General features: G+C 45.4%; 1 protein-coding gene across 4 annotated transcripts in view; it reads right to left on the bottom strand.

Annotated features, from left to right (window-relative positions):
* The window catches only part of LOC114770394 (cytoplasmic dynein 1 intermediate chain 1-like), a 54,204-nt gene that overhangs the window by 6,424 nt on the left and 24,849 nt on the right, over positions 1-22,931 (bottom strand). For all 4 annotated transcript variants that reach the window (XM_028964296.1, XM_028964297.1, XM_028964298.1 and 1 more), the window contains 8 exons: positions 20,260-20,352; positions 16,408-16,570; positions 15,968-16,067; positions 15,422-15,547; positions 7,364-7,510; positions 5,567-5,680; positions 5,339-5,472; positions 4,148-4,292 (listed from right to left, as the gene is read on the bottom strand). In XM_028964296.1, the coding sequence (XP_028820129.1) occupies positions 4,148-4,292; positions 5,339-5,472; positions 5,567-5,680; positions 7,364-7,510; positions 15,422-15,547; positions 15,968-16,067; positions 16,408-16,570; positions 20,260-20,352 (1,022 nt within the window). The remainder of the gene's footprint in view (positions 1-4,147; positions 4,293-5,338; positions 5,473-5,566; positions 5,681-7,363; positions 7,511-15,421; positions 15,548-15,967; positions 16,068-16,407; positions 16,571-20,259; positions 20,353-22,931) is intronic.

Here is a 22,931-nt window from a genome sequence, read left to right as displayed (position 1 = left end):
AGATGCAAATTGTTCTGGCTCAGAAATAATATTTGTATAATTATGTGGTGGTGGCCTAGTGAGTAAGGAAGTCTGTCATGGCTGTCATGGCTGCCCGCTGCTCACCAAGGGTGATGGGTTAAAAGCAGAGGACACGTTTCGTTGTGTCACCGTGTGCTGTGCTGCTGTGTATCACGGTGACAATCGCATACCTTAAGAGGGTGTGGCTACACTTGGGAATGCATTGACTGACGACCTCGTCTGGAATGCACTGTATCTCTAAGGTGAACATGACGTGAACTGTAGTTTCTGCCACATTTTTTCGTGTGCCATATTTGAACCAAGAGAGGCATTAGATGCCAAGAATGGGGTCCAAGTCCTCACTAGGACACTTTTAGTCTTCACCCATCTACATGCACAGGGCTCATCCATTTTGCTGCATCTACGTACACCCCCATGCTGTAAATAAGGAAAACATGAACCGCCTGCTTCCGCTATTCACAGAACGCCGAGTCGCGCGGTACCTTGAACATCGGAGCGGGGCTGAAGTAACGCGTGGCCAAACGGCATCATGCGCGTAGCGTAATCCACGGAAACGCGTCCAAATCCTGAAGGCGCCGGCACCGAGGCCGCTCATTACCCGCCCCTTCAGAGAAGCCAAAGATCAGCTTGCACCGGGCTTTTTACTGAGAGTGATACGCAGACAAAGGCCCTCGACTCAGAGAGAGAGAGAGAGAGAGAGAGAGAGAGAGAGAAATTTCAAAGACAGATATGACAGGACCAGAAGCAAGTAAACGGATATTCATTTACCTCATCGTTTTACTCTACTCAATCTGCCGTACTTTATGTGCCATCCTGTTGAGTGTATGCAATTGTGCTACTATCTATACAAGTATAGATAGTATATTTATTTCTATTAATCAATAATGCAACTGTTTTGATGTCTAGCTCTGGTCTTAGCAGGGTTTCTTTGGTAGCCATTGCTTTTAAAACTATTTTAATACACACACATATGGCTGCGGATGCTGATATGTTCATTTATCCAGATCAACATACAGTCAGTAGTTACAGGGACAGTCCCCCTGGAGACACTTGGCATTAAGTGTCTTGCTCTCGGACACAATGGGGTTTGTGGGGTCTGAAGCTGTGACTTTGTGGTCTTCTGGTTCATTGGCGAGTGTGCCACTGCCACCCCAGTATTAATTTATTTGTATTTTTTTAACTTTATTAATCCCGAAGGAAATTGCTTCTCTGCATTTAACCGCCAACCCTTGGTGAGCAGTGGGCGGCCATGACAGGCGTCCGGGGAGCAGTGTGTGGGGACGGTGCTTTGCTCAGTGGCATGAAGGCAGTGGTGGCCTAGCGGTTAAGGAAGTGGCCCCAGTAATCAGAAGGTTGCCGGTTCGAATCCTGATCCACCAAGGTGCCACTGAGGTGCCACTGAGCAAAGCGCCGTCCCCACACACTGCTCCCCGGGCGCCTGTCGTGGCTGGTTGGATGGTTAAATGCAGAGGACACATTTCTTTGTGTCACAGTGTGCTGTGCTGTGTATCACAATGACAATCACTTCACTGTCTCACTTTCTTCATGCTTAACCCCGGCAGCTTCTGCCCATGTCCTTCGCTAGTCCCGAGTGAACGACCGCTCTTGTTCTTAATAGGACCCTAGAGCCAGTAGAGTGGGGAGCTCACACTAATCAGGTCAACGCAATTCTCCGGTGCTACGGACGCATGGAAAACACGAAGTGACCTGCCACCGCAAGGCCTGTTACAAGTGACAGGAAGAAGAGACAGAAAGCGCAAGCGGTCATTTGCTTGAGAAATCACCGCCTCGGCATCAGACAAGCTCTGAGGCAAGTGATTTTGCAGCCACAACATTTGCACGTCTGAGCGCAAAAACACATTGTGGACGACCACTCCCGTCTCCCTTTCTTCTCCGTGTGCCGTTTGAAGCTCAGAACCTCGGCGGCCGCCTTAGGTAAGCAAACACGCGCCAACCAAGGTGTACCCGACGCTGTGGAGAGCGACAGGAGACACACAAGCATTCCTGTGGCTTTCCTCAAAGGCACGGAATTCCCCCATACGCCGAAAATAACATACGCGCGCATGTACGATTCAAGGAATGTTTTAATGCGAGTCAACAGATACAATACACACTAAAGCTGCATGTGTGCTACTGTCAGCTCTTCTGTCCATATTCATGTCCTGTGTTTGTTGTGCGCTTGTTGTACCGTCAGAGCCCATTTTCAGACTTTCGTCTACTATCGTGTCAACTCTTTGTTTTGCATTAATTTATGCGGCATCCAAAACCTTTCGCTGAGCGAGAAAATCTAAGCATCCCTGCCCCATTCGTGCCCTTCATCTTGGGGCGCGACAACCGAGCCGGTGGGCATGATGAAAGAAACACCGGTTATTTTACATCCTGCATTGGTGGCATTTAGCTGACGCCCGCGTCCAGGGGGACCGCTCAGCGGTATGTGTCTCAGGCAGACTCAGTGGTAGGCCAGTGTGTAACTATCAGAACTGTAACAAGCACAACGAAAGTAGGTGCAGTCCCTGAGCCGGAGAGGTTATCTTAAATACTGCGGCTAAATATTGTACTGTATTATAGTTCAGATAATACAGTACATACAAGTATAATATTAGTCACTTTTACATTTAGAGCATTTAGCAGACGCCCTTATCCAGAGTGACTTACAATCAGTATTTCACAGGGACAGTCCCCCCCCCTGGAGCAACTTAGGGTTAAGTGTCTTTCTCAGGGACACACTGGTAGTAAGTGGGATTTTAACCTAGGTCTTCTGGTTTATAGGCGAGTGTGTTACCCACTAGGCTACTACCACCCCTAGTAGCACAAACTGTACCAGCACATAAGCTAAAACCTATTCAAAACTATTCAAATTTAGTCTAAATGCATCTCCACATATATATATATATGTGTGTGTGTGTGTGTGTGTGTGTGTGTGTGTATATATATATATATATATATGTGTGTGTGTGTGTGTGTGTGTGTGTGTATATATATATGTGTGTGTGTGTGTGTGTGTGTATATATATATATATATATATGTGTGTGGTGGAGACTCATTTTCACCAAATTTGAATAGTTCAAACATCAAATAAAGGATGTGATGCTATGGGTCATTTTTAAAAGTTATTTTAATCAACTTAAATAATTACAGTTTATCAGCTTCAGCCTACTAGCATGTTTTAGCTAGCAAGCCAAACCATAGAATTAACTATTTAAGTTAATACTAGTTAAGTTAATGCTCTATAGTTAAATTGGCTACCCTCATATAGTTCTAGGGGTGGTTTCTCATAAAATTCTAATTAAGCTTGATATGAATTACAGTAAACTTGTCATCCCACAACTCAAACTATCAAATGCTGAACGAATGAACAAATGCTGAAAGACTTTTCTTTCATCTCGTGCCACTCCTCCTACACCATGGCCATAACTCCACGATGACTTTAACCTCAGCTTTAAGCTTAAAGTATATTTTTCTATACATGTCCTAATCTCTTACCCAATCTCTCTCTCTTTGCCTTTAAGCTCCGTCCCACTTGTTTTTCAGTATCTTCATTTCTCCTCTCTTGACCTACCTCCCCCCATCTCTCTCTCGTTCTCTTTCCCTCCCTCCGTTGTGGTGATTGTGGTCCAACCCTATGTCTCCAGACATAAAGGGCAAGCATTTTCGCGCAGAGTCTACACCCTCTCCCCTCCTCCTTCCCTTCGTGTGGTTTGAACCTCGTTCAAGATCCTCCATCGTTCCCCAGGCCTGTGGATCCAGCGCCCTTCTCTGCTCTACCCACTTTGGACACGTAATCACCCAATGCAGCCCCCGCACGTCCACAGCTGTCCATGAGATCTGGTCTGACACAGATGGCTAACTCACGCTGACTCTGGAACTTCACGATATTCCCAGCTTACACACAAGACAAACACAATGTTCTTCCGAGGTGGAAATCTCATACACTGTGCCAGCTCATGTGGAGCCTTGGCTCATTATTCTTTCCTTTATAAATGCACATTTTAACATTATGTATTCATTATGTATTCCTTCTGGTCAAAAATTTTAATCGGATGTAAACCATCCTTCTAAATAGTCCTGTAGGCGTAATGCACAGTTACTTGGTGCTTCATGTGGATTGGAACCATGTAGGCCTACCTTTGTTGACCACAGCTTAACAGTCCAGTCAAAGGAGGACGTGATGAAGAGGTGGGAGAAATCTACTGAGCCCACTGCACCGTGGCAGCTGATGCCCGTCACAGGACCCTGGTGACCCTCAAACATCTCACAGATGCCGGCCTTACTGCGTACGGGCAACAAAACATATTATTATCATTATTACATTACTATTTTTACTATTATCAAGAGCATCTTGCATTCCATCGCAGCAAAGAGAATTGTTTGGTGACACAAGTAGCATGCAGGCCTCTGACTTTCTGCTCATACAGGTCATAGGTTTTCTTTTTTAATCTCAAACAATGCAATGCAATGACATGCTGGCTGACGGATGTCAGGGTTTTAATAAAGGAAACCTAACACGGCCAACAAGACAAAGCTGAAAACACACAGAATACGTGGGTTACAGGAAGACGGGGGAGTGTGGTGAAAGGCAACTTAAATCAATCTCCAAATTACCCACACCAAACACACTCATGGGTAATCAAGACCTGCCTACAGTGAATTAGCGCCACCTGATGGGCCAGGGGACACTGTGGCCTCACACGTACAGTACTGGTCAAAAGTCTGGACACACCTTCTCATTCAATGTGTTTTCTTTATTTTCATGATCATTACGTTGGTAGATTCTCACTGAAGGCATCAAAACTATGAATGAACACATGTGGAGTTATGTACTTATGTACAAAAAAGGTGAAATAAGTGAAAACATGTTTTATATTCTAGTTTCTTTGCTCTGATTACTGCTTTGCACACTCTTGGCATTCTCTCGATGAGCTTCAAGAGGTCGTCACCTGAAATGCTTCTCCAACAGTCTTGAAGGAGTTCCCAGAGGTGTTTAGCACTTGTTGGGGTCCAGCTCACCCCAAACCATCTGGATTGGGTTCAGGTCCGGTGACTGTGGAGGTCAGGTCTCCACTTTTTGTTAAGTACATAACTCCACATGTGTTCATTCATAATTTTTATGCCTTCAGTGAGAATCTACCAACATAAATGGTCATGAAGATAAAGAAAACACATCGAATGAGAAGGTGCCTCCAGACTTTTGCCCTGTACTGTACATCCAGGTTTTTAAAACATTTACTGAATAGTGCAAAATATCAATACAGATCATTTGGATGTTGGCGTGTGAGTTTGTTGCTGTAATTTTTGGACGTTCTCTGTTCCCCCAACCTGCCATGTCTGGATGCCGTGTACACCGTTCCCTCCTCGCTCCCAACCACAAAATTATTGACGTCTCCTGTGGGGAAAGCCAGTCCCGTCACAGCCACTGGTTTGGACTTGTTGTATACCAGCTCCATGCTGTCCTGTAAGAGCACCCATAGTCACCATCTTACAGACATTCCACATTGGTTCCGAGATGACGGTTATTGCTCAGAGCACCGCCAGAACAGAGCTTGCCTGTGGCTGAGAGAGCATGTCCAGACTCCAGGAGCACATCCTTCCATCTGTGGACACGGTGATGAGGTTGTTGGCGTTCTGTGTCCCTACCACATTGACGCAGTACACAGGGTGCTGGAGAACAGAGATAAGTCGAACTGATGTCACAAATGTATTAACAGTAATAATGTTTAACGTTTATATTTATTAACAGTTACATGGTGCACAGGCATGATGAAAAGATGCCTTGTTTTAGGATTTTTTAAAATTGTTCCAGTAACGGTGATTCTCAGTGTGGGATCTGGGGTCTGCAGTGAATTTGCAATTTTTCTGTACCCCATTAAATGCAGTAAATTTTATTACACTTTTACTGGACCCGTTCCCCAAAGCTGCCTGAAATTAAATGATAACCTGGCTGTTCATAAACCCTCGTGCAACTAGTGTATGCTTCATAAGATCTTATAGATCACAAAGCAGCACCGTCAATCCAGTTAAAGAGGGAGCAATTTAGCAATTATGGAGCCAAGCACTGGAACGGTGTGCAGTTAATGCACATGAAACATTTAAGATAAAATGCAGTACAGATAATAATACATACGTAATAATAATTCAACAATAAAAGTTTACTATGTACTTTACTATGTTATACTACGTTCTACATTCTGAATTCTTGCAAACACTTGTCAAGCTCTGGAACCCTTCTCAGTGTAGATTTAGCAAATGAACTGATGTTAGCACCACGCTAAATAGTTTAACATAATATGTTTAAATAATATGGATGAATTTCATGCACGAGAATTATTGTTATTAGAGGCACACCTTGTTGACCTGCACAGCACCACAAGACCATTTCAGCCAGAAGAATAGTGTCTCCGTTTCAGAAGTTAGAATGTATTGTCAGGTGGGTCGCATAGAACATAGCGATGAAATTTACACACACACACACACACACACACATGCACATACGCACACACACACATGGCTGCTGCAAACTGAAACAATGGCTGGACTGTACCGCACGAGAAGAGAGGGATGGGTGGCGGGCCCTTACTTAAACTTGGCACTGCCAGCCGGCCCTGTGCAAATACAGTTTGATTGTGTGAATCCATTATGTCGTTATTGCCATCAAATTGATTTCTGAACGCCGCCACAATGGATCCCTTTCACTTTGTGGGGCACAGGGCCTAGACAGAGCCTTTCATTATTGAGGGCGGGAGTTTAAACCGTCAGTATCCGCGGCATTCTGGGAGAGCGGGGTGGGTTGTATATGTGTGTGTGTGTGTGTGTGTGTGCCCATCTGAGGACCTCAGCTGAATCTATGGACCACCACTAGCTTATATTATCATAATTGCATGACAGCGAGCTGGTCAGGGCTGATGGAGTCTGGCAGGAATGTGCTGACCCAGCTAACAGGGAACATTCCCAGGGCGTTGCATAACGCTCCTCGCCAGCTCTGGTGGGAGCTAATATTCCGACTGTCGTGTTCCACAAGCGTTCCTAATGCTCAACTTCAAACTCGGCCATTTTCAGATCTAATAATAAACAGAGTGGAATTTCTCTTTGTTCATGAATCAGAAGGCGGGGCCGGCGGCTTTTGGCATTCACATCCCCCTTTCAGAAAATGTATTAAAATCGAAGCCAATAAATTCAAAGATTTGCGCAATTGGGAGGTCCGCTGCCGAGGTCACAGATAATAAATAAAACTCAACAGCGTTACGTCTTTATGTCTTCATGTGCTTGCGGGGGTCGGGAGGGACGTTCGGGACAATGGGCCCAGCGGTGTGTGCGGTGGCGAGGACGGCCGGGGGCCGGGTTTACCGTGTGTGCGGCCGCCGACAGCGGCGTCCTCTGGACCGGGGTCCTCCTGTGACTGCGGTTGTCCCACAGGACGATCTGTCCCGAGTACGTGCCTCCCACCACGAGGTTGGGGTGAAACCGAGCGAAGCCCACCGACACCACCGGTGACTGTTGAGCAGGGAGAGAGAGAGAGAGAGAGAGAGAGAGAGAGAGGTTGGAGGGATCTCGCGGGGGTTATTGGAAAAGCGGCGGGACAATGCGGATGATTGTAGCGGCAGCAGTTTTAGATTACAGAATCATAAACGGCGGCCGCCGGAGCGAGACGCGTGACCTCCGTCACGTGAACCCTCCTCCCGTCCTTGTTTTGCATTTATTACAGCATATTTTTGAACGATTAATTCTGGATTCTTTTCAAGGAGCCTTGTTTGCAGGGACCTTGGTTGATCACTTTTTGTTCACTTTTGTTCACTTATGCCTTAAAGCTGAACAAAACAGAATTTTTTTTGTTTTTTATTCTCTGAGGTCTACCGAGGAAGAACGACACGCTCTCCCTCTCCTCTTCCTCTCCTACCGCACCATATGTAGCCACCAAGTCATGCACCCGAGTTCATTCTAAAGTGACTGGAAAACAAACCAGAGCGAAAGAAAACACACTTCTCCTTTCTTCCCTTCAAAAAAAAAAAAAAAACGTGGCTTCCAAAAAGGCTGGAAGATGTTTTGGGGTTTTTTTTTCTCTTCATAATGGACTCAAAATAAACTGAGATCCAGGAGTAAAAATAAAGTCTAGTGGCACGGGCCCTCCAGAAAGCGGGGTTTATTTACACACACGACACGGGGGAAGCTGGTTCAAGTCTGATTTAAACGCATTAAGTAACGATGTTTGATGGTCGGCGATGAGGAGGACCGTTTCGAGATTCAGAAATAGATTCAACCGAGGCTTGGACTGCGACACACTAGCAGGGGAGAATTACGAATTATATGAAACAGATTGTGTGTGTGTGTGTGTGTATACACACACACATACACACCACTGGGCTCACACAGCGCCTGACTAATGGGTCCTGATCACTCCAAGCTGGCGCTAATTAAGCGAACAGGACCCGTTAAAAGAGTGCAGCATTAATGTGGACACGTTCATTTATGCTCCTGACTTTTCATCACACACCTACCGATGGCTCTTCTGTTTCTTTCTGTTCTTTTTTGGCCATCGTGCCTGTATTTGTTTATTATATGTTTAAATAAATATTATTTCTATAAAATGACAAGCTTCTGCACCTCCTTCACATCCCTATTTAAGACACTATATTCTGTTTCGGGTTATATTAGACCTAGCAAAAAGTGTGTTTCAAGGAAAGGACATTTTTCCCCAACTGATCTATTGATCCATGTCAAGGAGAAACCATGTCTTCTACCATGTCTGGCTTGGTCCAAAGCAACAGCAACTTTTTTTTTTTTTTTCCTGTGATTAGCCTGGTTTTAGCCAAGAGACAGGAGGGGACTGTACCTCTGATAGATGACCTTTCCAATCAGAACCACAGAAATGACCTCTGGCCCTCTCCCCTCTCTCTGCTGTGGCGAGACGTCAGTGGCACACTCCTGCGGCCGGCGCTTCATTACAGGGCCCTAATGAACATGGGCGGAGGGCCGCCGCGGCGAGAGGGCAATAACTCCGCCATGAAGCCATTAATCAAGGCTTAAATGAAGTATTGTAACCCAAACCCAAAATCCTGGAGAGAGGTCTGCCTGTGCCAACAGCCAATCAAGGCACACACACACACACACACACACACACACGTTTCCCATCCATCGCTCGGCTTCGCTTTTTCAAAATCTTGTCTTTGAAGGAAACGGATTAACATCTGCCTCCTCTGGTGACCCACACACCTATTTCATATACCAATCCCAGCCCTATCCGTCCGTTTTTTTCAGTTCTGTTGCTTTTTTCCTGTTGCAGCCTATAATGGATAATAGGGCAACATCTGTAATGTTTTTATAAGACTTATAAACGCGTACACGCACAATCGCATATTCGACAGCTATTTCAATGAACGTTACGCAAACAGGGGAGAAAAGGGGACTCCGCCTTTCCTTTCTGTTCTGCCTGTCAGATTATTGATCGAATTTGCAGACCTAGAAACACTGCTCTGTGTTTTTACTTTGTAAATGAAAGGTGCGATGTGTATGATTTTGTAAAATAGGGGTCAGAAAATGTACAGACCCCCTTCTTCCGAGGCACACAGAGTAGAAGACAGAGTTGCTCACTGGTCACAGAGATCTCTGAAAAATACTGAAACCATTCGTTCATAGTCTGCTGATGATTATAGACGTGTTGTAATGTTAGATAAAATGTTCTTCATTTTTTCCTTTAAAGATGAACTGTGGGTTTGGGGGAGATCTGTGTCTACTTGAGGAGCGAGGATGGCTTCAAGGACGGTCTGCCTGTTCTTTAGTGAAAGTGAAGTGATTGTCATTGCGAAACACTGCAGCACAGCACACGGTGACACAACGAAATGTGTCCTCTGCTTTTAACCATCACCCTTGGTGAGCAGTGGGCAGCCATGACAGGCGCTTTTCTCGGTGGCACCTCAGTGGCACCTTGGCGGATCGGGATCCGAACCAGCAACCTTTCCATACCTACTAGGCCACCACTGCCCCATCTGCTTTTATACGGACTACACTAAAACCCTTCAGCGAGACAGCACTATGACAGTCAAATAAGTATTTATGTCATAAGTCCTATCATAAAATGCATCAGACATTTGTATAATTAACACAGATGGAAGACAAATACATAAAATTGGGGAGAACCACAGAACTCCATAATGATTTGCAGACCAGGCATCTGAAGTCTTTCTGATGGCGGATGATGTAGACATGGCAACTTGAAAGAAAAAAAAAAAAAAAAAAAAAAAGAGACCATATATTCACACCATATGTCAAGAACGGTTTCCTCTCTATCGTTTCCTCCATCTTAAGTGGAGCAATCCCAGGACACGCTCAACAGCCTTTCTTCAGGAGTTCCACCCTTTTCTCCTGTCTCGCAGACGGGAGCTACTGGAATTAGCTCCATTTGTCCCCACGGACTCGTTTGTTAGGGGTTAAGCCATGCGTGGAAACAACCGAACCCCTAACCCGATGCACTGTAAAGTTCTTTATCGTTCATGATTCGCTCGGCATTAAAATCCAAACCTTTTAATTCAGGAATCTGTCGTTTGCGGGCTTTTTTATGAAATCTGTAAAAGATTTGTACAGTTTCACTAAAATATATAATTCAGGGAGCATTTTCTTTTTCTGGGGGCTGAATGTGAAGGTCTCAACCTGGAGAAGGTAAAAAAAACAAGCGTTTATGGCCAAAACTGTACTGAGAGATACATACAGGGCCAGATTACATCGAGCGATGGCAGTGAGCGAAGGACTGTGAGGAAGGAACACTGCCTGTTTTAATTTTTTTTTTTTGTCTGAGCAAAATAAAAAATAAAAAATTGAAAGCCATTTGTCAGGGAGGGGAATGAGCGTGTGACAGACAGCATATTCACCAGCAGAGACCCAAAACCCTTCTGCCACACCACAATCATATGGTTTTCAGCAGAGCTTATCAGGACCAGATGGACTCCATCGTCCTCCACTGGCATCCACCTCTCTCCCTCTTTCTCTCCCTCCCTCATTTTTATGACACCCTGTGGATTTTGTCACTCTGCGGTTCTTGGCATGCCTCGTGTAATACCATATCTCCGTTTCATAAAAGAAGGCAGTCATTCTCTTAGCAAATTCCCTTTCTCTCTGTCCATAACTCACAGCCAGCTTCATGTATTCCAAAATATGCTGCCTGTGTAGTGACATTGCAGAACTAAACCTTAAACGTAACATTTTTTGGTCTCAATAAATGACAACTTTGCCGTGTATTTTAATTTTTAAGGGAAAATTATTCACGTTGACTGAACATAGCACATTCATCAACAGGCAAAGGTTAAAGGGTCATTTCATGGGCGCCACTACCCCGCTATGGGTATATGGGCAGACCAATTATTTAACAGCTTTATATTATTGTCTGGATTCTCTGTTCTGATTGGCTGGTTGCTGTGCAGCACTAACCATCGTTCTTGAAAATATCTATTTAGCCACGGTAGCTTGCTGAAGCAGCAAAAAAATACACATGGTGCACTTTTAGAGCCTATTTGTCATGGCCATTGTACCAGCTAGGCAATCCATGGGTTCTAAAGGGCGATAGAGTGGAAAAGAACCAACCATTATGAAGCGTTTACAAGCCAATCAGAATAATTTATTCATACATTTATCATGTAGTTTCAGACACAGCATGGCATATGAAATTACCTTTAAACCAACAGAAATTCATGTCTTGGACATTATATATATCCTATTATATGCAGCATTATGCTAGTGTATAAATGTGTATATGCTACTAATAAAGGGGCAAAAAATTATTAGGACAGTAAGTAAGTTGAATTTATTCAACCTCGGGCTCATCCTGCCACTGCTGATGGCTTTCTGTACCCCAGCAGACCATAAAAGAGCAGAGGTCGGCAGTCCTGAACGGGTACTGAGCTGTGTGAGTGAGCCCAGCCCCGGTCCCCCCCGCTGGAATATTCAGACTGGCACAGCGTCCAAGAAAAGAAGAAGAAGGGAAAAAAAAAACAATAAACGCGTCTCCTCCATGCAGCCATGGTTTCCTAACCCTGCGGTATTTGGACGAGGGTCGCGGGGAGTCATCGTGCATTAAAAATGGGAGCTGTTATTAAAAAATACAGCGGCGAGGGACGGGAGTCGGCAGCATGGGCCGGCGGTGATGCGGCCCAGTGGGCCGGCTATTGATGTGGCCATTGCGAGACCACTTGAGAGGGTCACGTGACTTTATGGGAGCAGTCAGGTCGATGGCGATGACGGGTCTTTCAGTGCGCCCTGGGAGAGGTCCAAAAAAAGAAAGAGAGAGAGAGAGAGAAGAGGAAGATGGTTGACTAACCTCCCCCACATGCCCGTCAGGGCACCGCCACTCTCATGGTTTGTGGCCGCCACCATAGAAGGTTCCAGAAGGAATGGAGTGAGAGAGAGAGAGAGAGAGAGAGAGAGAGAGAGAGAGAGAGAAAAAAAAGAGGAGACGGGGGAGGGATGCTGGTGGCAGAAGAATATCCAGCACATGAAAGCAGCAGAAGCTGTGGGCAGATCTGGAAAAATGGATGTTTTGAAAAATGCTGAACTCCACAGCGAGCTTTGCCAAAAAAAAAAAACAAAAAAAACCCAAAAGAGACAGAGAGGGGGAGAGCGGAAAATCTCAACTGAGCCCCAACGCGTGTGACGGAGGGGGTCGAGTGCTTGTGGTGGTGAAAAAAAGGGGGGAAAAAAGACCCTCTCCCTGTGGTTTGGGGGGTTAAATGGCAGAACATGCTCACACATTAAGATCCATCTGATCCCCGGATAACTAGGAAGGAGCTGCTCTGTTTATAATAGACCCCGGGGCGAAAAACAATATCTCAGAAAACCGCTCCCGCCTCTTTCATCACCCTCCAGCACAACTCAGCCCTCGCCGTGCCAAGTGATTAGACGTCGACTGCATCTGCTTTTTTTTTTTTTTACTTAAAGGGTGGCAACAACCCAAGATTTCTGGTTATCCTACATGCTCTTTTTCCAAATATGCCGACCTTTATACCCTCACCCTGATAGGCTGCACAGTGGAGAAAGTGGAGAAGGGTGGTGTGTCATCAGAATTGGCGAAATTGCTATAACAGACGCAGTGCATGTGGCTTGTTAGATAATATCAGGTCAAGTATGTCCCAAAGACTTACATAAAAAAGAACTTGACAGTTATATGTATCTATCTGCAAACGGTCTTTGTTGGTGTTTACGTATTTGTCACCAAAAAGACAGTCGTTAATGATGTTTTTATAAAATGGGAGGAGCCCGTGGTGATGATTGACATCTCTCATGCCACTTACTCGCTCGTTGTGGATGATTTAATTCCCCCTCCTGTCAATATTTCACTCGCGCAAAGTAGGGCTAGCAGTGTTGCCAGATATTTCAGCACACAAAAAAAAGCCACACAAAACTGATGAAACTATCTGATAAGAACTCAACTGCCACAACTACTTGACATATATTGCAGATATATTGCAGTTCCTCAATGGCTACTATCAACAAGCAATATTATCCAAAATATCAATTACAAATCCAGCCAATCTGGCAACACTTAGGACAAAAGTGTTTACCCAGATGTGGACGTTTTTTTGGGGGGGGACCACACCCACTTCTAAACTAAACATGCACAACAAATATCAGCACTTTTATGAAAGAATTCTGATTCATTCAACGCGGCGTATCTTAAAATCCACCTGCGTGTGTTTCTGTGACTCCGTGTGGCTTCAAAGCCAGATATGCAACCTCAGAGGCCAGCGGCACCCCACAACAGCGGGGCCCCATTTACACACGTAAACATATCGCCAGACATGTTAATACAATCCTGCAATCTGGTGTGTTTTCATGGGAAGGAATTTTCGATACCTGCCAGACTGCCCATCTCGATCCGTGTAGCGTGAGCCTGAGGGCGTGGTTTCTTTATAGTGTGAGGCCGTGCGGCTGTGTCACCATTTTGCATTTGGAAGAAATCTCTCCCACGATTCATCTAAGACTCTGCTGCTATAAAAGGGTGTGTTTTTGAGTGTGGGTTAAGGTATGGGAGACGGGGATAGGAACCGATGAGGGTGGAAGAGAGAGAGCGAGAGACTGTGCACATACAACGGCAGACCATGTGGGTGGGCAGACATATGTGGCTGGCAGGATTAGGAAGTGGTTGGCCACATCTTTTTATTACATAAATGTCTCTATAACAAGGTTCTTGTGGGATCATGGGCCCTCACACCAGGCCGCCACGTCTCAGAGCCACTTACTCGGCTGTCTCCCCTCAACCTCGCCCCGGAGTCCTTTACACTTAGCGTCAAAAGAGCCCGACATCAAATCCGTTTTTTTTTTTTTCATATCGAAAATTCAGAGTTTTTCCAGGTTTAATTGCTCCTGACCCAGAATGACGTGTTCCGTGGTATCACAGTCAGCATTGGTGTGCTCGTCCAAGCCCAGGGAAGTGACATAATGATATAACACCTTACTTTTCATTTTTCATACTGACATCACCCTTAGGGCCCCGGCACGCTCGTGGCCACATCCTATAGGCTTTGGCGGCTGCAGAAGAGGAAACCGTGCAGCGAGCAGTGAAGATGCTGGCACTGGCCACTCCGTACTAAACAAGCATGAAATGTCATTACCTCCTTGCCGCTGCCAAGTCTTCTTTTTCGCTATTGGATTTTCTGGCCCATTTCTCTCTTGATCCAATTTAATCATGACCACTGGTGGCCATGTATAAATATATATGATTTAAGCAAATTTCTCCAGGAACCAGCACCATGGACAGGTCCTCGTTATTAATAAGGAACTACATGCTATTCATGCAGTTATTACATGGAATAAACACTAGAGAATGAGGGTTGAAAGACATCAACATGTTTTTGAACACTACTTGGACGTTAGGGTGATACAAAAGTTATCAGAATATTTCTGTAACGTAATGAAACGCCCGACATGTAACTCATATCTACACATTCAAATTGAGAGATCTAGTCAAAATAAAATATAGTTTGGTACGATGGTGACTGTAACTGTAGCTGTTCGTACAATCCAACCATCAAAATGTTCATTGTGCATTAAAGTCACCGCTGCATCCAAAAAGATACCTAAAATGTTTCTTTTTTTGATCATAAAGTACCGTTACATGCCAATTTTACTGTATAAGCAAGTATAAGCAAGTGGCTTCCCAGATAGCAACAGTTATTGATTCATTAGTTAATTGTAGTTAGAAAAGCTTAACATTTTTCATAATGTATATTTATGACAAAAATAGCAGTAGAAAAATAGGATTTTAAATATTCCTGTACTGTGTTTTTCCCTAGACTACAATTCGTGATGGTCTACCTCGACCAGTGCGCCTCACTGCTCGTGAATGAAAGGTGTTATCGTCGTTTCAGGCAGGGCTACAGAAATATCTGGTTCAAGGGTTTGACCATTAAGACACATTAATACCTGGCAGTGAAAGATGTACTCGGGCGTGCTTTTCTTGAACTTGATGTTCCACACCAGCGCTATGCCATCTGGCTCATGTGGGGCATCTTCGTTGTTGTTATACGACGCCACCAGCAGCTCCGGGTACTACAGGGCGGGTAAGAGAGAGGAAGAGGAAAAAGGAGAAGAAGATGATGGGAGGAGGTGGAAAAACAGAACACCGACAGGAACCAGAAGAAGAATCTGGAAAAAAGTGACAAAGATAAAAAGTGAAAAAGAAACACAAGGGACTGTCATTGCGTCATCAAATCTGTTTCCAATACATTTCTAGACATGCTATTTGTTCAATGGCAATAGAACATACAGACCTTGACACCATCTAACATGCACACATGCACACAGTTTGGAAATCCTTAGTTTTCATTAGTTTAACAGCCATTAACTCCACACAGTCATAAACAACTGAATTGTCACATGAAAGGAATCGAAGTCACATGAAAGCGCCTATCAGCTTGGGCCAGGCTGATGAGCAGGTGGTGACACACACATCGCCGCGGCACAGCCTACCTGTGGGGACCAGTCCAGACAGGTGATGACCCGGTGCTTGGACCAGCGTTCATCGTAGAACAGGCGGTTGAAGGACAGGCTAGTCCCACTCTGCATGTCTCTGACAATTCAACACACACACACACACACACACGTAGCTTTACATCATCGCTGCGCCTTGATGTCATTTGGCAAGCATGTTATTAATTACGTACTTTACTATCTCGACCTGTTTTTCAGCGGTCTTTCCAAACGTCCATGCATTGGCTTAATTTGTAAAGTCAATTGGGCATTTGGAGGGGTGAGAACCCTTATTAAACAAGTAATGAAACAAAAAAATATGATTTAACACTGAACAAACTGAAGCAATTTGTGACTAAAAGGCACATTTCTGACAATGAGTCTACACAAAGGGTTGGATAGAAACGCATGCATGACCACGCACACAAGCAGGATCTCACCCCTCTTTGTCGTCCAGGTCTCTGCCGCCGTAGTCGAAGAAGATGTTGGAGTCTTCGGCGAGTGCGCGCTCCATCACGCGGATGCCGCGCTCGAAGAAAACCAGGAACTCCTCCGAGTGGAGCGCCTGGCGCTTTTCCTCCTCGGTCAGTTCTCTGGGGTGGCCTGCAACACACACACACACACACACACACACACACACACACGTGCATATAACACACATGGCCAAACACATGGACACTGAGAGAGGGAAACAAATATTTCCATTGAATGCGCACAAGATGCTCATTTAAATTTCACGGCTATCAAGCTATATATTCAGATAAAATCTGTCCATTATTATTAATATAGAACATTTTAAGTATTTTTGTTACTATTGCGAAATAAATATCCTTCATCCTTCATGAATTATGTAGATTTACTATTTTCCATGTAAAATCCGTAAAAATATTAGGCCAAATAAAAAAACCAAATAATAAAATAATCACAACTGTTGTGAGAAATGACAAATCAAATGCAAATACCATGTTACTTAAATGCATTAAAAATATATATCATTTATAGAATGAATGTGCACTACTTCCTATATTATTGCAATGTGATGCTGACATTTAGTTGATCTCAGCAAAATATTACTTTTTTTTTAAATAACGGTATTTATGATTCTTCTAAATAACTACACATTGGAACAATTAAATGGAACATAAAAAATGCTGTTTCTGTTCAAATCAAACTGAAGCCAAAATGAAAAACATCTTGTTTTTAATCCCTAATTTTTTCGTTCATTTAACGTTTTTATGATCACAGAATAGTTTTCACCTGAGTGCAGGACAAAAAAAAAAAAAAAAAAGAAATCAAAGAGAATAATGAAATAAATAAAACACAAAAAAACCAAATCTGCCAAATCACAAGGTGCTCTCAGCCTTATCCGGCGTAATTACGGCACAGGCTGAACTCGGGGGATTGATGTAATCCAGTTCCTCTCAATTCCTCTCCGGACTATTAGGGGGGCCTTCACTTTGATCTGGACCCACTTGGTTCGTGTGGCCCGTCTTTTTTTTTCGTCTTCGCTCAAACAACTCGTAAGGAATACAAAGGGTTGATCAAAGTCCCCGGCGAGAGACAAAGGCCCCATATGCTTTTATAGGCCGGCACTGACAAGGCCCCTTTCTAACCCCTCTCTAGTTATTTACTACACACTCCGGCCACAAAGGATGCTCTCTCTGCCTGCGTTTGAAGTCCCCTAAAGGGAGGTCAAGTGACACATTTTTTAATCAGCCCTGACCCGGAGCGCTGCGAGCTGATAAGTCGAGAAGCCCGGGAGATTGGCATCCGATACGGCGCGGCGGGGGTCACACGCGAGTGGGCGTCGGCGGGTTTATCCTGCGACACTTTCGGGCCGCCCGACGCGTGAGACCGCCGGTGCCGAGTCAGACGTGGCCAAGCGTCGCGAACGCGGCCCGAACAGGCGGCCCATTATCACGCGGGAGTAATTAAATACGAGCAATACTCCACTGCTCCTACACACGGGGACGTTCCTGTTTATGCTCAATGCTAAAGACGGATTCGAATGGAGAGAGCGTGTGTGAGACTGGTAAAAATTATAAAGTTGTCTATATGATGTCTCATTAGTCTGGCCTCTTTCTGAATAAACACTTTACTTGACTTTGATGTCTTTTTGATGCTCAAAATCAGTTGCGATGTAAATAATGTACGGAAATATGTGGATATGTCAGCTGAAACGTTTGAAATGTAAATCCTTATTTTTGTCCGTATAAGCAGCATAAATGAACTTTTGTTTCTGTAGCAAAGAGAACATGTTTAACTACAGTGGGTACGAAAAGTATTCAGACCCCCTTACATTTTTCACTCATTTTCATTTTCCTCCTCATGAATGTCCACACAGCACCTCATATTGACAGAAAAACACAGAACTGAAATGTAACATGGTCCTAAGTATTCAGACCCTTTGCTGTGACACTCATAAATGTCCATATCCTCTGATCGTCCTTGAGATGGTTCTACACCTTCATTTGAGTCCAGTTGTATTTGATTCTACTGGTTGGACTTGGTTATGAAAGCCACACCCCTGTCTATATAAGACCTTACAGCTCACAATGCACGTCGGAGCAAATGAGGATCATGAGGTCAAAGGAACTGCCAGAAGAGCTCAGAGACAGAATTGTGGCAAAAACAAAAATCTGCTGCACAAGAGCACAGAGGCCTCCATAATCTTTAAATGGAAGACGTTTGGGACGACCACAACCCTTCCTAGAGCTGGCCGTCCGGCAAAATATTGGGGCAGAGTTTGTTAAAAAGAGGACGCCAAGGTGGTGAGAAATAAGATTCTCTGGACTGATGAGAGCGAGATAGAACATTTTGGCTTTAAATCGAGGCGGTATGTGTGGAGAATACCAGGCACTGCTCGTCACCTGTCCAATACAGTCCCAACAGTGAAGCATGGTGGTGGCAGCATCATGCTGTGGGGGTGTTCTGCAGCTGCAGGGACAGGACGACTGGTTGCAATCAAGGGAAAGATGAAGGGACATCCTGGACTAAACCCTTCTCCAGAGAGCTCAGGACCTAAAGTCCAGGTGTGAAAAACTCGCATCTTTCCTAAAAAGACTCGCAGCTGCATTAGATCAAAAGGGAGCTTCTTCTAAATACTGAGAAAACGGTCTGAATACTTAGCACCATGTGATATTCAGTTTTTCTTTGATAATAAATCTGTCAATATGATGTGCTGTGTGGACATTAATGAGGGAAAAAATGAACTTAAAGGATTTTAGAAAATGGCTGCAATATAACAAAGAGTGAAAAATATAAGGGGGTCTGATTACTTTCTGTATTGGTTTCTTATGGTTAAATGAACAATATTGGACAAGATTTAAGTAGGTTTTGTGACGTCACCCACCTTTTTTCCAGCAATGATGCCCAATCCAGAGGCACCCAAACAGGCCTGAACCACGATGCTCAAGTTTCACTCATGAGATCAGGTTCTAATGCTGCAATGCGTTCTCCAAGCCAAAGAGCAAAGCTCCAAATCTTGCTACAAACACCACTGGAGCTCAGTGTTCTTCTTCCAGTTGGTGTACCTGATAGGCACTCGCCTATGAACCAGACGGCCACGAAGTGAAACCCCACTTACTACCATTGTGTCCACAGGAAAGACACTTATTGTGAGCCACTCTGGAGAGAAAGTTAACGTTAGTTCGAATCCTTTAGTGCTGGTTTTGTATGCAGCGTAAACAGCTCTGTTTCTGATGTGCTCAGAATGCCCCAGTGTCAAGGTTCACTTGGGAGTGCTCACTGCAGAGAGTCACATACGTCTGATATTAATAATAATATCTCATCATTTTCCTCTCGTTCGTTCTCCTTGTCTAATTTAAATATTTTGGTCATTGGGAATCTGGGAAAACTCTCCACCGCAGCACAATCTGGAACCGTTGTTGCCGGCTTCATCTTGGCTAATTGCGGCCTTTGTTCCTTTGATACCCTTCTGAAAGCCTCTCTCTCTCTCTCTCTCTCTCCCTAAAATAAATACATCAGCAGCCAGCCGATCACCGATCAGCGACTTCCTGTCTGTCAAAACACTGTTCGCTTACAAATCCGCAACACCGGCCTTGTGTTGGACCGGCACCCGCTCAACAGATACCAGACGGCCACCTGAACCCCACGCCGTCGGGAGGTGGGATTACGCGGCGCTCGTCGGGCCCGGCGGTGCTGCGAGCGATTACATCTGGCCAAGCCGGCACACACGGGAGTCAAACGCAGCAAATGTGTCCCAGGTGGAGGAGTTTGTGAACGTGCCGAAGGGAACACACACACACACACACACACACGCTCACACAAACCTTCCTTTTTGTCCTTGTGGTCCTCTTCTTCCTGTTGGTCCGCCTCGAGGTCGACTTTGGGCTCTGTGATCTCTTCGTCCTCCTCTTCTTCCTCTGTGGAGAGGGGGGGGGGGTTCGACAGTTACTTCTGAACAGCCACCACACTTCCTGCCCCGACCACAGCAACCCCCCCCTGCTAAAATAAATACAACTGATGACGGCTCGGCCAGAGGAGGACAAGAAGAAGGCCTGTTGTCCACTATGTCCACCACCTTCCTCCCGCACACGGCCAGGTTACGAAGCCGGACGCTTTGCTGTGAAATGCCCTGGCTCGGCTTCGTACCGCCGCCATATCTCGAAGCGGAGCCAAAGACAAGCGAGAAATTAGTGCAACACTCCCTCCCCCCACCCCCCCATTTTCTCGAGTTCGGAACATGTGTCCCGCACGTGTACAAAGCGGGCCCTTGATCAGAGAGGATGGGGTACGGATAGCAGGAAGTGCCGCGGTGATCGCTTCTCTCCCTCTCTCTGCGCTCCTAACCTCTCGGGCCTCGGAGGATTTCCCCCCCCTAATTAACCCGGGCCCCCCCCCCCCTAACTCGGTTACAGGGTCTGGAACCCGCCCCTCGGCATCAACAGGCACCTGCTTTCTCTCCCAGACCCCCCCGCCCGGGGTTGAGCCGGGGTGGACAAGTGTTGCTAACCCTCTACGCCGCCCAGCCCCCCCCCCCCTGCCGCTAAGAACCACCACCAGCCAACCCCCCAGATGGGTAGCGGGGGCTTCCCCTCCGGCCCCCAGACGCTTAACACCCCCGCGGACACCTGCGGCCGAGAACGTGTAAACACCAGGCCGTCCGCATGCAGGCACGCACCAGCATACATGGGACCTCTGTGGGACGGCTGGCCGAGTTGACCCCGCCGTGCCAGAGGTTAACTGGCAGGGGTCACGGTGACAGTAGGCGTCCAGTTCACAGGAGGAAGTGCAGACGCGCACACACACACACACACACACACACACCAGAGCGGTCTGCTTACCCCCACCCCCAGTGGTCCAACGCTGCCCATATTTACTACGCTGGCTGCGTTTCAGACCCAAAATTGCAAGGATTTGAAACCAAAAGCGTGGTGGCTAAGACGTAATTGGCAGATTAGGGCATAATAAACGAACTCCCCGCGGCCGTAAGATGTGCAGCTCTCATGGTTCAAGTTCAATCGGCAATTTGCAGTGAAACGTCTCTGACTATTGCTGGTTATTGCCGGGCTCGTTGCATACGGAGGGCTGGCGTGGGCTCGGGGTTTTTTGGGACAGCCTTCAGGGTGGCGTCTAACTATGCCATTCACACGTCCCAGTTACCTCGCCACATTGGAAAGGTCATTTATTATCAATTTTTAATTACCATTCTAATCGGCTGCTAACTTAATACTAGCTGCATTGAGAGGGAAACTATTTTTACTGAGGAGAGAAGATCAACCAAAATATGGGTTCATGCTACAATATGCTAAAATTAACGCAACACAGGAATCTTCCTTCTCAACCAAGGGTGATCACTTTATATCTATTATTATGGCCCAGTGATATGAAGCGATAATAACACACAAACTACAGATCCCACAATGCAGTGCTTCAGTTGCCTTGCCGAATGTGATCTTTACGCTGCAGATGAACTGTGCAGGCGGAGTTTAGTGCGTAGGGTGCTCAGTTTGTCAGCAAAGTGCGCACTGCATTATAGGATCTGTAGGTTGTGTGTTATCGATGCTTATCATCTCCGAGCCATAATATTAGATCTATATGAAGTGATCTCACGGGACGCGGCCCGCATGGTGTTCTAGACAATCGGTGCATGGACAGAAGGTTTCAGAACTTCTACTCCTCTGCACTACCCGGATCTACCCGGGTAGCAAGCTGCCTCCTGGCCGCTTGAGCATCTGCTTGCACTGTGGAACAGATCTGGCCTCCTGATATATTCTCTATATTGAATATTCTGTCTCTAGAACAGTTTATGAAAGAAAGTGAAGTGATTGTCACATGTGATAGACAGCAGCACACGGTGCACACAGTGAAATTTGTCCTCTGCATTTAACCAATCACCCTGAGTGAGCAGTGGGCAGCATTGACAGGCACCCGGGGAGCAGTGTGTGGGGACGGTGCTTTGCTCAGTGGTGCTTTGCTCAGTGCCGGTTCGGGATTCGCACCGGCAACCTTCTTATTACATGGCCGCTTTCTTCACCGTTAGGCCACCACTGCCCTATGTTGATAGCTAACATCCAAATGCACCCACACCAGTGTCTGCCGCAACATGCAATGGAAAGTTAATCCGACAGCTGAAAAAATGTCACTATCTGTGATAACTAAAATTTCAAATTCAAATTTTATTAGTACATACATAGTCATTCACGGTATGATATGCAGTGAAATGCTTTGCCGACTGCTACAGACCTCAATTTTGCAAATATTGCAAGTATACAATGAACCAATATGAAAATGTTGCAAACATAGCCAAATATTACACTTTTATGTCTTTAACATAAAAACATAAAATATGTGCAACAGGTAGGGTGAAGGTCAGCTCAGTCGGTAGAGCATCAGACTTGTAATCTGAGGGTCCAGGGTTCAAGTCCCTGTTCAGGTGAATTGTTGTGTTACTACTGAGTACATAGAGAATCGTTACCATTATCTACGACAGTCAAACTTT

This window comes from Denticeps clupeoides, chromosome 20 (assembly GCF_900700375.1).
Source record: "Denticeps clupeoides chromosome 20, fDenClu1.1, whole genome shotgun sequence".
Taxonomy (NCBI): domain Eukaryota; kingdom Metazoa; phylum Chordata; class Actinopteri; order Clupeiformes; family Denticipitidae; genus Denticeps; species Denticeps clupeoides.
The sequence above is the reverse complement of the archived record's forward strand: the minus strand, read 5'-3'. Positions and strand labels throughout refer to the sequence as shown.